The 15,016-nt window shown below is 34.6% G+C and overlaps 2 protein-coding genes across 2 annotated transcripts; both read left to right on the top strand.

The window, feature by feature from the left end:
• The first annotated feature begins 411 nt into the window (after window positions 1–411).
• Window positions 412–4,034, top strand: LOC126665363 (uncharacterized). The gene is made up of 7 exons (XM_050358141.2): window positions 412–643; window positions 830–934; window positions 1,055–1,103; window positions 1,269–1,365; window positions 2,074–2,126; window positions 2,990–3,052; window positions 3,613–4,034. The coding sequence occupies exons 1-7, from the start codon at window positions 540–542 to the stop codon at window positions 3,883–3,885; spliced, it is 744 nt and encodes a 247-aa protein (XP_050214098.1). The 5' UTR covers window positions 412–539; the 3' UTR covers window positions 3,886–4,034.
• A 1,208-nt stretch (window positions 4,035–5,242) lies between these two features.
• LOC130014652 (uncharacterized) lies at window positions 5,243–14,792 on the top strand. Its single transcript, XM_050357606.2, has 9 exons — window positions 5,243–5,272; window positions 5,757–5,879; window positions 6,134–8,824; window positions 8,986–9,450; window positions 9,547–10,290; window positions 10,459–11,286; window positions 11,393–11,983; window positions 13,187–14,008; window positions 14,484–14,792. The coding sequence occupies exons 1-9, from the start codon at window positions 5,243–5,245 to the stop codon at window positions 14,502–14,504; spliced, it is 6,315 nt and encodes a 2,104-aa protein (XP_050213563.2). The 3' UTR covers window positions 14,505–14,792.
• The last annotated feature ends 224 nt before the right edge of the window (window positions 14,793–15,016 follow it).

Here is a 15,016-nt window from a genome sequence, read left to right as displayed (position 1 = left end):
AATTGACGAATTTATAACATCATCATAATGGTAGAATTGAAAGAGGTTAAAAGGTCACAAGTTTTTAAGACATTATGCATTAATTATAAAGTTAATTACTATTACTCCATGAACTTTGTTCCGAAATACTATTTTTTCATGGATTTTGAAAAACGACCATTTTCTCCCTAACATTTTATATTTTTTTTTTAACTAAAACCTCCCTCTATGAAAAAAATTTAGTTTGCTGAAATAGTCGTTTTTAAAACTCATGGAAGAAGTAGTAGTATTTCATACAAACTCATGGAGATAGTAATTAACCCTTCATTATAACATACAAATTCAGGAAACGAGACGGTCCTTTGCTCAATTACAATCTAATCCCTCAACAATTTAAAACTACACTTATAACCCGGTCTAACTAACATATTTTCACAAACACCCTGATATGGCTTTGCTTCTGCAAAAAAGCAGATCCAAATTGAACGGCAACTAGGGTATTTGTAAAAAATATCCATAATACAGATAGTAGCTAGCTGGCGAAAAAGAAAATCTCCGAAATGGCCACGCCGTCAATTGAAAATTCCGATCAACCAACCGCTTTATCCACGGAGGCCGATCATTGCGAAGAAGATACTCCGCTTCCTAATTCCTTAAATCACGAGTAAGCAAGCGCATCGATAGTACCCTAATTTTTTTTTGAAAATTTAACTGCCTCTAATTTTGACGTTCGTGTTAGATAGATAGCAAAAAACAGTTAGTTTTGAAAAATAGAATAAGAATTGGTCTTCAGTTAGCTGCTTAAGTTGAATTGACGCAGCAGACATTGAAATTGCATTTTTGTGTTTAGAGGTGCAGAACTCAAAGTTGTGGTTGCCGACGAAGAAGTTAAAGGGTTTTCTGACGACGAAGTTAGAGGCATTCTTGAAATTATTGCCTCCACGGGAAAATTTTGGTATAGTTTCCGTAAATACCCTAACACAACTGGAAGAGTTCATTGTGAAAATCGGAAAAATGCATATTATTACATAGATTTTGTGCTTATGCGTATGCTTTTCCGTTCATTTTCTTGTAGGCATGATTGGGAAAAATTGAAGAACATGATATCCTTCCATCTGAAGCAGGTATGGGGAGGTATGCTAGCTTGTATGTTTCGTATTTCATTTAATTTTATCCCTCACTTTTACATGTATCACATTATTAGGATAAATATGCATGTAATTATCTGCATAATTTGCTCCGTAATGATGATATCCACACTTACCTTTTCTTTTTTTAATTCATAAAAGGTTCTATCAGAGTATCCTGAAGCAAAAATGACTATCGAGGAGCAGAATGCTAAATTAGGAGAAACTTATCCATACCTGGTGAAAAGATTGGATGAAGGTCGGTCCTTTCTAGCTAACAAATGCAATTGAAATTGTGAATTATAAGATGGGTAATGATGCCCTGTCTCATGCTAGAATACTGAATTTGACATGAGTGAATTGACGCTTGCACATGACCATGCAAAATGCTTTGGATTGTACACTTCAGAAGCAATGGTGTTAATGCTTTATTTTTTTTCATTGCTTAGCAAGTTCTTTGTATTTAGGAACCTGAAACAACAGCTCATTCAATAACAACACGGAAATGTTAGGCCTATGGCTTTAGTTGAATTGTAGGGATCTTGTCACGGGGAGCTGATGCTAAGTGATTTGAAAATCATAAGCTTTGTTCTATATTTGTGGTTAGTAATGTTTTCTGGTTTAGGTTGTCGATACATGATCTTGTCAAACATTATGCCGTCTGTTTCAAGCTCACAATTTTCCGATGCTGCCATTGGCAAAATGTTATTTATGCTTTTTCAATAAGGAGGTCCTGTAATATTATTGGAGCGAGCAATGATGCTGAAAAGGGAACATGTAATGCCATATATGATTTATCTTTACTTGCAAAGTCCGGAGTAACTAGGATCGTTGTTTGGGTTTATGTTGTGCCCATAAGTATATTTAACAACTCCTTTTACACTGTTTGATAGGCTTGGTGCGTATTCTTACATATTTCTTCCTTTCTTCTTGGGTGAAACTGTTTTATAAGATTTTCTATTTGCAGCTCTTCATAGTTTTTATGAAGGTCCTCCATTTACCCTGCAGAGGCTTTGTGAGGTAATTAATTTAAATAGTACTTCTTTCTCTCTCTCTAGTTCATTCCTTTCTTTGTTTACTATATGACTAAACAGTAAACATATATATTGGTTGGGTTTCTCAACTGCCACATGACCCCTTAGTCTCTGTAAATCATACAAATACAATATTGTGATTCACTTGCAACCTATTACTTTTGAATATCATGTAAATCAGGGAAGATGTGCAGCATTTGTCAAAATTGCATAATGTAGAGTGTGATTTTTTTTTAAACAATGAGCGCTGACGATGCTATACATTAGACTTTGATCTGTGTATTTAGGTTATTTGACAAATTTGTTTATCGAAGAAAGTCCCTTCCGTTCATATGAAGTTTGAAAAATGCATGGATTCTAACAAAAACATTTTTTTAGAATCTCTTTATTCTGAATGCTGTGGACTTTCTTGCGATTTTTTTTTAGTCTTTTGCAATCTATAAGAGATATGGTTGAGCATGGATGCTGATAATTTTTATCTGCTTTGCATTTTGGTTTCCATGAAGCAGCGAAGTACACTGACTGCTACTTTTTGAGAGTTATTGCTCTAGATGTGGAAATTGTTTATGGCAATTATCTCTTCATCTAAATTCTAAAACTGTTTTAGTGGTTACATAGCTAAGTTATAGACTCCATGTATTTATTAAATTTTTGTTATGTGTCTTCCTTATAAATTAGGGATTATTTTATTAGCAAGAGAGTGATAATGTGTAATACAGAAGACGTGTGAATGGGTAATTATCATTATCTAACAATACTGCCACTCTGCTGATTTCTATTTGTCTGTCCTTTTAATTTAAAAATAAATTTAAATATTATGTTAATTGTGTGCAGTTTTCTGGTTGACAGATCCTATTGTCTGCTAGAAGTATCTATCCAATTCTCTCAAAGCTTGCCCTAGCTTTAGAAAAGGTGTGTTGCTAAAACTTTGACACCATTTGGTGAATTAATCAGCATGATACAAACTCAGTTAATTTAAGAGTTGGTACTCCTTAAGATATATGCAATCAGCAGTACCTCTATTCAATTGTTTTGAAGTGAATTGTTTGAAATTAAGCTTGAAATTTTACAGATAAACCGGAGTCAACCATGAAGTAAAATTGTATGGGTTTCATTTCATTTAGCTTGTTTAATAGGTGTTAAGAGTTGGTTACTAAATCCCGTAATTGGTCTAGGTGATTCTTATCTAAGAACTGAAACATACTATTAGAATTGTGTTTTTGGAGTTCCCGACAAACCCCCTCTTCTCTCTTCCGTTGATATCTTTTCCTTTTCTTGCTTTTCTTCAATTCTTTCCCTGTATCTTCTGTATTTTTTTAATCTGCTGCCTGGTTGCTGATCTGGTTATGTTTATGGTGCCTAATTTAGGCAGTCTTCTGTTGCATCTACATCCACATCATTTCCTGTTTGTTGCACGATTTGGGCTATATTTGTGATGCCTAGCTTTACTAACATATTTGATATTGTTCCAGAATCTGTTGGTCACATCTATATTAACTGTTTGTTTGGATCCGTATCCACAAGCAATGCAAAAGCAAGATGAACCAAATAAACAACATGAAGGACCACAACTGCAAGCTATTTTAGTTGAAAATGGGATTGAACCTATGGCAGGGGATGTGGATGAAATTATGACGGAGGTACAAGAGGCTGTTGTCGACGATGATATGACCATGGACATCGAAGCCTTCCAAGGAATAGTTGGTTCTTCGGAGCAAAATTCTACACCTGCTCCAAGTTCATAAAGTTAGTCTCTAAGTTCATTGGTTGTGCAATTTGAATATAAAATTAGACTTGTGTATTTATACAATTGTTAGTGTAATCTCTACCTTGCCTGAGGTAATTTGGATACTTATTTGGATGAGTTTTGGTAATAGGATAAGTTTTAAGAGTATGGATTGAGCAAAATTATAAAATTAAATTGAACCCCACCCCAAAACTGTACTTTGTCCTGAAGCCTCCGCTTGTAGAGTCAGTCCATGGTACCACAATTCCTGATTTTCGTCCATTGCTTGGCATTGCTCACAAACCAAAAAAAGTAATTCATAATTTTATTGTGTATAAATATCTTATTATATAAATATAAGGCAAAAGCTATAAAAAAACCCTTATAGTTTTTTAAAATTATACATAAGCCTTTAGATTTGTTTGGGTACTAAAAGACCCTCGTTGTTTCAAAATTGAAATTTAAACTCTTTCGTCCATAATGTTATAAATTGTTTTTAATGATGTGATTTTAGAAAAAAATTCAAAATTTTTTTAATATTTAAAATATTTACTAATTTAAAATTTATGATTTTTAACACTCTTTCACCCCGTTCTTCCTAATTAGCTTCAATTAATTAAAATTCTTATTAAATCAACTACAACCTAATCAAACCTAATTAAATCAATCTAAACCCAACCAAACAAAATCTAATTAAATCAATTAAAACTCAATTAAATCAAAGAAAATTCAATCAATAAAACACAATTAAACCAATCAAACTCAATTAATTAAATCTAATTATATTAATCAAAATCCAATTAATAAAACCTAATTAAGCGTTAACTAAATCAATAAAAACCCAATTAAATCAAGTAAAAATAATTAAACTTAATATAATCTAATTAAAACCTATTCTGAAAATTGACGACCTTTTTTGAAAACTGCCGCCATCCCGAAAACCACCGTGTATGTTCTCTGAAAACAAATGAGACGAACCAGACATAAGCTCTTTTCTGGTTTGTCTTAGACGAAGAGGACTTCGTCCCTCTGGAGACGTTTTTTTTTAATTTGTTTTTCAAAATAAAATTATCGGATGTCCCCGAAGGGACAAAATACAATTATTAAAAAGATAAATGTGTATTTGAGTTTCTAATTTAAAATTTTAAAAGGTTTAATTTGAAAATTATTAAAATTATTAAGGTTATTTTTAGACTTTTTTCTAATAAATTTAACTCCATCAACTGCCATAATTAACAAAATGATTTATTTCAAAAAGAGTTTAATTGTTTAATTTTACAACAATGAGGGTTTTTTGTACCCAAAAAAGTTTAGGAGTTTATGTGTATTGATGGATCCAAAGAGACGGTTTATGATCGTTTTGGATAGATGCGGATATGGCCGTGTCATTTGAACAAGTGGGCTACGTGAGATAGACTCAGAAAAAAAGGAAGTGGGAAAGTTTGGATTTTGAGTCCGAGTTCACTCCGATGCTTAAGTTAGTTAAATGTTTCCAGTGTAATAAATATGCATAAAAAAAATCAAGGAATAAGACTATTATCCTTTTTATAAAATTCTGCTTGTGATTTTTTTTCTCTTTAGCAATGTGAGACTTTTGGGTTTTGTGGTGTTTTATTATATATTTTTGCAAAAATTATGAAGATTTTTTTGTACTTTTTTACCTAAATATAAATTCTATTATAAAATAAAATAAATTCTTAAAATATTAATTTTGTTTGGAAATCTCATGTTTTGCGTGTATGTTTAATTTATTACCAAAATTGAATTTTACAATTATATTTGTACCAGTAACCAGACTTTAATTTGTTTACAAAAGTAAGTTTTTGATAAAACACAACAAATGAAGTGTATATTTTTCGTTCTCTATGTTTCACTGTAACTTCTGAATAGTTCCCTTTTCTCTTACTTTTCCACCATGAAACTTTCTCAACTGAAGCTCAATCATTTTCGATTCAACCTGGCAGTCAAGTCTTTACGGCCGATCAGCCGGGCCCAAGCTCGAATTTAAAAGAGGTTTGTTTGTTTGCTTTCTTTCACTCTCTTTTCTTCTTTTAACCGCGTCGTTGACGGTGTAATTTACATACAATTAGAAAAGACTGTAATACAATGAGAGTAAAAATGATCACCGGCAGTGGAAACCCCGTACTCTATTTATTAATGTCAATAATGGATGTAATTAATAATGTATTATAGCTTAGTATTATTCCTTTTCTATCAAAAGAATTATGGCTGAAGCTCTTCTTTCACCCTTCCTTGAAATCTGCAAGGACCCATTTGTAAATTACGTTGTTCTCCCCATCAAGCGGAGGGTCAGCTATCCCTTCACCTACAGGGCCAAGGTTCACAGACTCCAAGATTTGGCCGCTAAGTTGAGGGACAAAAGACGCAGGCTAGAGGACTCCGTTAGTGATGTTGAAAGAAATGGGGAAGATGTCTATGAGGATGTTCGAAACTGGCTGTCTCATTCAGAAACAGCCATTCAAGAGGCTGAGGTGCTTGTCAATGCCCAAGACGAAGCAGCCAAGAAGAGGTGTTTTGTGGGACTCTGTCCCGATTTGAACGCCCGCTACAAGCTCAGCAAGAAAGCAGAGGAGAAAGCTTCTGCAGTTGAGCAGCTGGAACAGCAGGAAGCGGATCTCCGTCTCCGTCCAATTTCCTGCCGTCCCCGTCCTCAGCAGCATGTTGATCCGTCTGTTGTCCATTCCGAACAACTTGAATCGAGGTTGTCCGTTCGGAAGCAAGTTATGGAGGCTCTTAAGGATCCTAATCTCAACAGGGTCGGAGTATGGGGTATGGGCGGTGTGGGAAAATCCACACTAGCAAAGCAGCTCCATGGCCTCGCTTTAGAAGAGAAGCTGTTCGACGATGTCGTTTTTGTTGCTGTATCGGAAAAACCCGAGCTCGGAGAAATTCAAAAGAAAATTGCTAGTGTCCTGGATGTGAAATTCGATGTTGAGGATAGTCTTGTCCAAGCAAGACAACTCTTTAAGAGGATTAAAGGGAAGAAAATTCTTATAATTCTTGATGATATCTGGAAGGAAATTGATTTGCTTGAGATTGGAATACCGACTGGAGCTGATGGCAAAGATTGCAAAATACTGCTGACTTCAAGGGATAAACGTGTATTACGCGATATGGATGCGCAGAAAGAATTCATGCTTCAAGTTCTAACTCAGGAAGAGGCTTGCAGTATGTTTGCAAGGACTGTCCCTCATGCGAAAGATCCAGACTTTGATGCCATTGCCATTGAAGTCGTCCAAAAATGTGCAGGACTGCCACTGCTCATTAAACTTGTTGCGGGGGACTTGCGGGATTGTAAGAAGTTGGGTATGTGGAAGGAGAAATTGAAGCAACTGTCCAACTTTAAGGATGAAGAAATAGACTCCAAAGTGCACGAATCTTTAAAGTCAAGCTACAACAAACTGATTGGTGATGAAATCAAATCTTTTTTCTTGCTTTGTGCTCTGGGTGGACAATCTAACATTCATATTGAGTTCTTATTGAGGTATTGTATTGGTCTGGATTTGTTTAATGGGAGGCCTACTGTCGTTGATGCAAGAAACAGAGCAAATGATTTGATCAATAAACTTCAAGATCGCTGCTTGTTATTAGAAGGTGACATGGAAGGATATGTCAAAATGCACGACATCATTCTAGATGCTGCTTTGTCTATCGCATGCACAGAGAAACATGCATATATATGTCGAAGCAATTTGACGGAATTGCCAAACAAGGATTGCACTAAAATTTCTTTGCCGTTTTGTGATTTTCAGAATTTTACCGGATCTCATTCAGAAACTTTCAAATTTGAATGTCAAAATGCAGAGCTGTTGCTGCTCCTTACTGAAGATATTTCTTTAGAAGTCTCTGATTCATTTTTTGAGGGAGTGAAGAAGCTTAAAGTTTTGGATTTTACAGGAATGAGGATGGGGTGCCTTCCTTCATCCATCAAGTCCCTAGCAGACCTGCAAACCTTGTGTTTAGATAGTTGTCATTTGGATGAGTTATCTGTCATCGGAGAGCTTAAGCAATTGAAGGTCCTGAGTTTTGTTGATGCCTATATGGTTGAGCTTCCTAAAGAAATAGAGCAATTGACTCGGCTCAAGATTCTAGATTTGAGCAATTGCTCCAAATTGAAAGTTATTCCTGCTAATGTCTTCTCAAAGTTGACTATGTTAGAAGAGTTGTATATGAGAAACTTTATACACTGGGAGGCTGACGGTAATGCAAGCCTTGAAGAGTTGGAGCATTTATCTCACTTAACAACTCTGGAAATGCAAGTTTTAGATCTCGAGATGATACCAAAGTATTTCTTCTTCAATTTCAAAGGATTGCAGAATTACAGAATAGTTATAGGAGATGTCTGGGGCTCGGGAGTGAATAGTGATTGCTCAAGAATATTCAAGCTCAAGTTTAGGACAAGCATTTATTCAAAGCAAGGGGTACTAAAGTTATTGAAGGAAAGTGATGATCTATACTTAGATGAAGTCTGGGGAATTGAGAGTGTGCTGTATGATCTTGATGGGGATGGCTTTTGTCAATTGAAACATCTTCATGTCCAGAATGATCCTACGATTCAGCATATTGTCAATTCAACAAAGTCGTCTTCATGTCCGGCATTTCCCATTCTACAGTCGTTGTTTCTGAAAAACCTATCGAGCTTGGAGACCCTTTGTAATGGCCGGCTAACAGCAATGTCTTTCAGCAAACTGAAAGATTTGAAAATCAAAAATTGTGAGAGATTAACGACTCTGTTTTTGTTGTGCTGCAATAATGAAGAAGAAAGTGTTAATGTTGAGTTGACTCAGTTATACTCTTTGAAACTGAACAATCTACCCATGCTCAGAAGCTTATGCAACAAAACGAAGGTGCCACTAGAATCTTTGACAGTTGATGATCCAGCACTTCAGGAAGGTGTGTCATCAGAGGGTGAGCCACTATCACTTTTCAGCGGACTGGTATGTCTATGCACTGATCTCTTGGCAATTTCAATTTATAAATTCCTTATATTTTAATACTGTAAACACACAACTACTAACTAACTAACTTAATAACCTATTTTAACTCATGTTCATTGTATGCGGGCATCGACCTAGTTTATTGTAATTCCTGTTTGCAGGTTTCTCTTCCTAACTTGGAGAATCTTACAATAAAATCAGTTTGTTGTAAAAAGATATGGCAAGACCACCTCTCCATAACATCTTTAAATTTAACAAGCTTGGCTGTTGAGAGCTGCCATAATTTGCGAAATTTATTTACATCCTCAATGGTTAAAAGTCTTTCACAGCTCAAACATATTCAGATACGAGATTGTGATTTCATTGAAGAGATAGTTGTCACAGGGGACTCTGTAGATGAAACAGAGAAGACGGCAAGAATATGTTTCCCTAAACTGGAAAGGTTGACGCTTGCACGTCTTCCAAAGTTAAGTAGATTCTGCACTGGGCATCCAATTGAATTTCAGTCTCTTGAGGAATTGGTTATTAATAAATGCTCTGGTTTGAATACCTTTGTTGCCGGTACCCAACAAGTTAACTTAAAGGCGAACAACAACTCTGAAACGCAATTTCTCTTTAATGGAATGGTGACTTTCTTTTTTCTTTTATTTCATTCATGTCTTTGTTTTTCGTTTTTTCGTTTTTATTGTTATTGTTTGTAATAACTGGAAATAGTATTTCAGGTTGGATTTCCTAAGTTAGAGACATTGGGGCTTGTCGACATAAAGAACTTGGAAAACATATGGCATACTGAGCTCATGCCTAATTCTTTCTCCAAACTAAAAGTCTTGGTTATTCATGATTGTCATAAGCTATTAACGGTTTTTCCACCTCATGACTTGTCTAGATTCCATACACTAGAGAGGTTGAGAATTCATTATTGTGATTCATTGCAAGAAATATTTCAATTCATAGAATCAAACGCTGAAGAAGACACGGATGTTGTTGTAGAATTTAAGCTTAGGGAATTGCAAATCTCCTTCCTTAAAAAATTAAAGACGATATGGAGTAATAATCCACCAACAAGTTTTACTTTCCAAGAACTACAGTCGGTGGAAGTTGAATCTTGTTGGGATATGAAAAGTATATTTCCAACGTCCATAGCTACAGGCCTTTCTCAGCTTCAAAATTTAACAATAGAAAGGTGTGGTAAAGTAGAGGGAATTGTAGCGAAAAGTGAAAGCGCAGGATCAGACCCTAATTTTAAGTTTCCTCAACTCACTTCTCTTGTACTTGACCGGCTATTGAATTTAAAGGGTTTCTATCCGGAGAGGCATAGAGCGGTGGAGTGGCCAAAGTTGAAATGTTTGAAGTTGATTCAATGTAATAGTGCAATGATGTTTGGTTCAGAAGAAGAAGCATATGGTGATGGAGGAGGTGACAACAAAGAATATGTCTCATTCCAACCCTTTTTTATGTTTGAAAAGGTAACCATTTCTTTTCTATTAATTGATCTATTCGGGTAATAAATTTATTAGGTCATTTTATTATTGAGTTTTAACTTTTATATGACTGTTTAGAGATATTATTTTTAAAATATCTTTCACATTAATGGACATGTTATTTTTAAAATTTTGATATCTTGCCACATGCAGCTTAATCGCAACTTGGAGCAATTGACACTGCACCACAGTGATTTGCTTAGAATACAGATTGGTCAATCTCTTGCCAATTGCTTCTCAAAACTAAAAGTACTTACATTGAAAGACTTAATGCCTGAATCGGTCACTGTTCTGTTTGGTTTCCTCAAAACACTATACAATCTGGAGGAACTTGTTGTTGACCATAGTTCTTTAGAAGAGCTATTCTCAGATGAGGATGCAGTTTATGTGCCGCTGAAACGTATGACAATATCTGATGCTTCTGATTTAAAGCAAATATGGAAGCAAGACGCCGTATTGAAACCAGTTACTCAATATCTTGAGAGTCTGACAATCGATAGCTGTTATAGTTTAAGCAAAATAGTGCAATCAACATCATCCTTCCGAAATTTAGGGGCTCTAGAAGTGAATCACTGTAATAACTTGAAAAGTTTGTTTACAGTTTCGACTGCAAAAACTATGGTAAACCTCACCCAAATGAGCTTATGGGAGTGCAGTATGATGACTGAAGTGGTGGAAAACGATGGAGATGAGACAGAGGATGAGGTGGTTTTTAACAAATTGCAAACATTGCAACTTCAGATATTACAGTGTCTCACCAGCTTTACCCGGGGGAATCATGCCTTTAGTTTCCCATTATTAGAAGAAGTATTAGTTGTTGAATGCCCTCAGATGGAGATTTTTTCTACCGGAGTCTTGAGCACACCAAAGCTACAGTCGGTGGTCGGAAAGTTTAAAGATTCACCAGATGATCAATTTTGGGAGGGAACCCTTAACGCCACCATCTCATATCTGTTTGTGGAGCGTCTCCTACCACTAGGGGTGTGTGTATTTGTTTCGAATTTCTTTAATTTAAATGTGTTAGTGTTACTTTTTCATATCTAACTATGTACCTACGTGCAAAACTTCAAATGTCTGGTATTAATAGGATGAAAGTCGTGTCAAGGTGTCCAAGTTTCCTGCTCTAAAAGAGCACTGGCATGACCGGAACCTGGGGCGGCGCTTCCTTAGTGTGGAAACTCTGATAGTGGACAGGTGCGCATCATTCCCAAAAGCTCTATCAGCCAATCTATTGCACTCATTGAACAAGCTAACAAGCTTGGAAGTAAGAGACTGTGGATCAATGGAAGAAGTATTCGACTTGGAAGGAATGTCTGCAGATGAAGGTCGTGTTGGGTTGCTGCCTCGATTATATGAGATTCACTTAATTGACCTACCTATGTTGAGAAGTTTATGGAACAAAAATCCTACAAATTTTTTGGACTTGAGAAACCTTACAGTGCTCAAAGTGGAAAACTGTAACAGCTTGAAGTATGCATTTACTCAGAGTGAGTCCTTGTTTCTAGTGCAACTTCAAGCGGTACATTTGAAAAATTGTCACATGATAGAAGGAGTATTGTCTGAGATCATATGTCCTTCATTGAAGAAGATCAGCGTACATGACTGTCCAAATCTGAAGATAAGGCTGGAAAATGAACAGCTTGATATCGACAATAACGCCCATGTTGACTGCCTTAAGGTTAGGTTTTTGTTCTGCATCTTGCATTTCCTTTTCATTTTAAAAACGTGTTTAAAATTCTAACACTCTTTTTTTATAAACTACTAGGTCGATACTCGTGCATTGAACGAGTAAAATTAATTAATAAAATAATACCCATATAAAATTATAAAACCAATTATTAAAAGATGGTTTCTACCATAAGTTATGGTGAAAACAAGAAAATGTTATACGATAATAATCTATATACGGGATCAGATGCAAAAGTACAAATTAAATGACAAGAATGAAACAAGATTATTCACCTAAATCCTTAACTTTTAGCAGTCCACATAGTTGTGTCATATTATTTGTGTAACAAGCCAATGGGGAGTTAACCATGTTGAAGTATTTAATGATAAATAAGAATAAGTAATAATTAAAGATTCTTATTGCAAATTCTCACCGACTTGTTATAAATATAACATGATATATCAGTTGCATGAGATAAACACTCCTTTCCATTTGACCATTTTTTATTTTAGCATTAATTTCCCTCTTCAATTCATAGCATTCTTGTATTTATAATTTATAACATACTCCCTCAAAGATAGAAAAATAGAGACTGTTTTATTGTGTAACAATAGAAAAAGTTGTCATTTAATTTAAAATAAAATTATCAAAATACCCTCATAGTAGCATTAAATATAGCAACTCTATAGTAATTTTCTGTAAAAAAAATTAAAAAGGAATAGTAGGAATATTTTATTAAATTACCTATAATTAATGAAGGCCTAATGATAGATTAAATCCAAACCTTTGCAGATTGCTGTAAATTTATCCAACTTTTTAATTTTTGTAATAATAGTCTAATTGCAACATTTCGTTGCAATTTTAGCCAATTTTTTTTAATTTTTCACCTCAATACAATACTTATTAGCTTCCTTAGGCTTTTCTTGTCATTTTTAGCTTCAAACTTGTTTTTTTTACTTCAATTATTGAAAAAGTTAGAGAATTTATAATTAAATTTTAACGTTATTTTTAATTTTTTTAATATTAGAAGTTAAATTTTGAAATTCTGAAAAATCGGTTTTGCTAATTACAGAGTTAATATATAAATTCAAGTAAAAATATTTTTATATTTAATACAAGTAATGGACTAACTATATGTTATTCCCGAAGTATGAAATATCGCTATTTAATCAGCTTATTTCTTTTATTAAATACACCGTTTTTCTTCTTTAGGTTGCATTCCCAAACTTAGTTGCACTGGGAGTAGAATGGAACATAGTGAAAGAGATATGGTCCGGAAGATCTGGAATCCCATTTTTGGGCAGACTAAAAGGCATTGGGCTTACCAATTTTCCTGGTGAACAAGCAGTTTTGCCATCAAATTTCCTTCAAACTCTCCGAGTTCTGGAGCAGCTTGTTCTTAGTGATGCTTCTTTTGAAGAAATAACCATTGATGAAGTGGATGTTGGCGACCAATTTCTTGCACATTTAAGAGCGGTAAAACTGTGTAAGCTGCCAAATCTTAAGCACCTAATAAAGCAAAACTCGCGAATAGCCCTGGTTATTGAACAATTGGAAATACTTAAAGTCGTGGAATGTGGCAGATTGAAAGTTTTAGTTTCACCCTTAGTATCTTTCCAATATCTAACAGTTCTACAAGTATCAAAATGTCACGGTCTAATAAATCTGATGACTCCGGCAACTGCAAGAAGTCTTGTGCAACTCGAAAGAATGGTTATAAATAAATGTGAAATGATAAAAGAAATAATTTCCAGTGAAGCGGATGAAGTTGAAGATGAGATCCATTTGAGTCGGTTAGAATATTTTGAACTTAGTGGTTTGCCACGGCTCACAAGCTTCTGCTCAGGTAGATTTACCTTCAATTTCCCATCTTTAGTAGAAGTAATCATCAGAGAATGTCCCAAAATGGAGACTTTTGCTCAAGGAGACGTAACTACATCAAAATTATGGAGGGTTCAAACAGGAAAGCACAAATATGAATGGGAATGGGAGAGCAATTTGAATGACACCATTGAAACAATGTCTATGCAAATGGTACGTACTACTGTCAACTTTTTTAATGGATAACTCGTACATTATGTTATTTATACCTAGTATCAAAGAATTATTGCTTGGCAAAAAAAAAATGTTCTTCTTACTAGATTTTCGTGCTATAAAGAAGCAGACACTGTACAATTATTGTGACCGTGTGACCTTTTTTGTATCATGTATTTAATTAGCTAAAAGAAATTCACTTTCAGAAGGTGAGGAACTAAGAATACTGATGTCAAACTTCTGAATCTTTCAACACACACTCAACAGTTTTAGTATGTCTATAAATTGAGGAATCAGGTCAAGACGTTTTCTTGAGTATAAGATAGAAAGAATGAGATTTCATAAGAGTATGTTATCGAAATTGGGATTTCACATTTCACATATGCTATGACTATCAATTATCAAGCTATTTCATTTTGTATATAATTTTGGCCAAGTTTCCCTAACATCCATTTGATGTTGATATGTTTCTCAGAGTGCTGGGACAACTAGCTAGATGCCATGTTTCATATGCAAGACTCCAATCTGGCTGGTGTAAGATGAAATTTGTGACACAAGATTTGCAGGCTGCAAAGTATTTACTATATAGTGAAAGTTTTTTTTTTTTTTTTTCCCATCTCTTCTTATTCAATTGTAAGATAAGCTATGATTCAAATATGCTTGAGTTTTGGCAAGCGACCTGACTACTATGTTGTTGAAAAAAATTATTTCACCTGTGTTTTCCCATAATCAGTGTTTAAGTTCTGATGTAGTGGTTTTTAAATTTATTCATGAATTTCTATTATCACCATCTGATGCATTACTATTAAGGTACATAAAATTATCATCCCAAGTATTGAATATTAAATACTGTTCACAAGATTAACAGGCAGGGTATTTGAACCCAACAGAACAGTATGCATGACATGAAATTTCATTAAAGCTAAAGCTTCTCTTTGTTTATAGTATTATTTATAAATATTGGATACAGAAATGCAATATGCATATTCATATTAGTCATCTTCGTAT

Source organism: Mercurialis annua, linkage group LG1-X, assembly GCF_937616625.2.
Source record: "Mercurialis annua linkage group LG1-X, ddMerAnnu1.2, whole genome shotgun sequence".
Lineage (NCBI taxonomy): Eukaryota > Viridiplantae > Streptophyta > Magnoliopsida > Malpighiales > Euphorbiaceae > Mercurialis > Mercurialis annua.
This window is presented reverse-complemented; position numbering and strand designations above follow the sequence as displayed.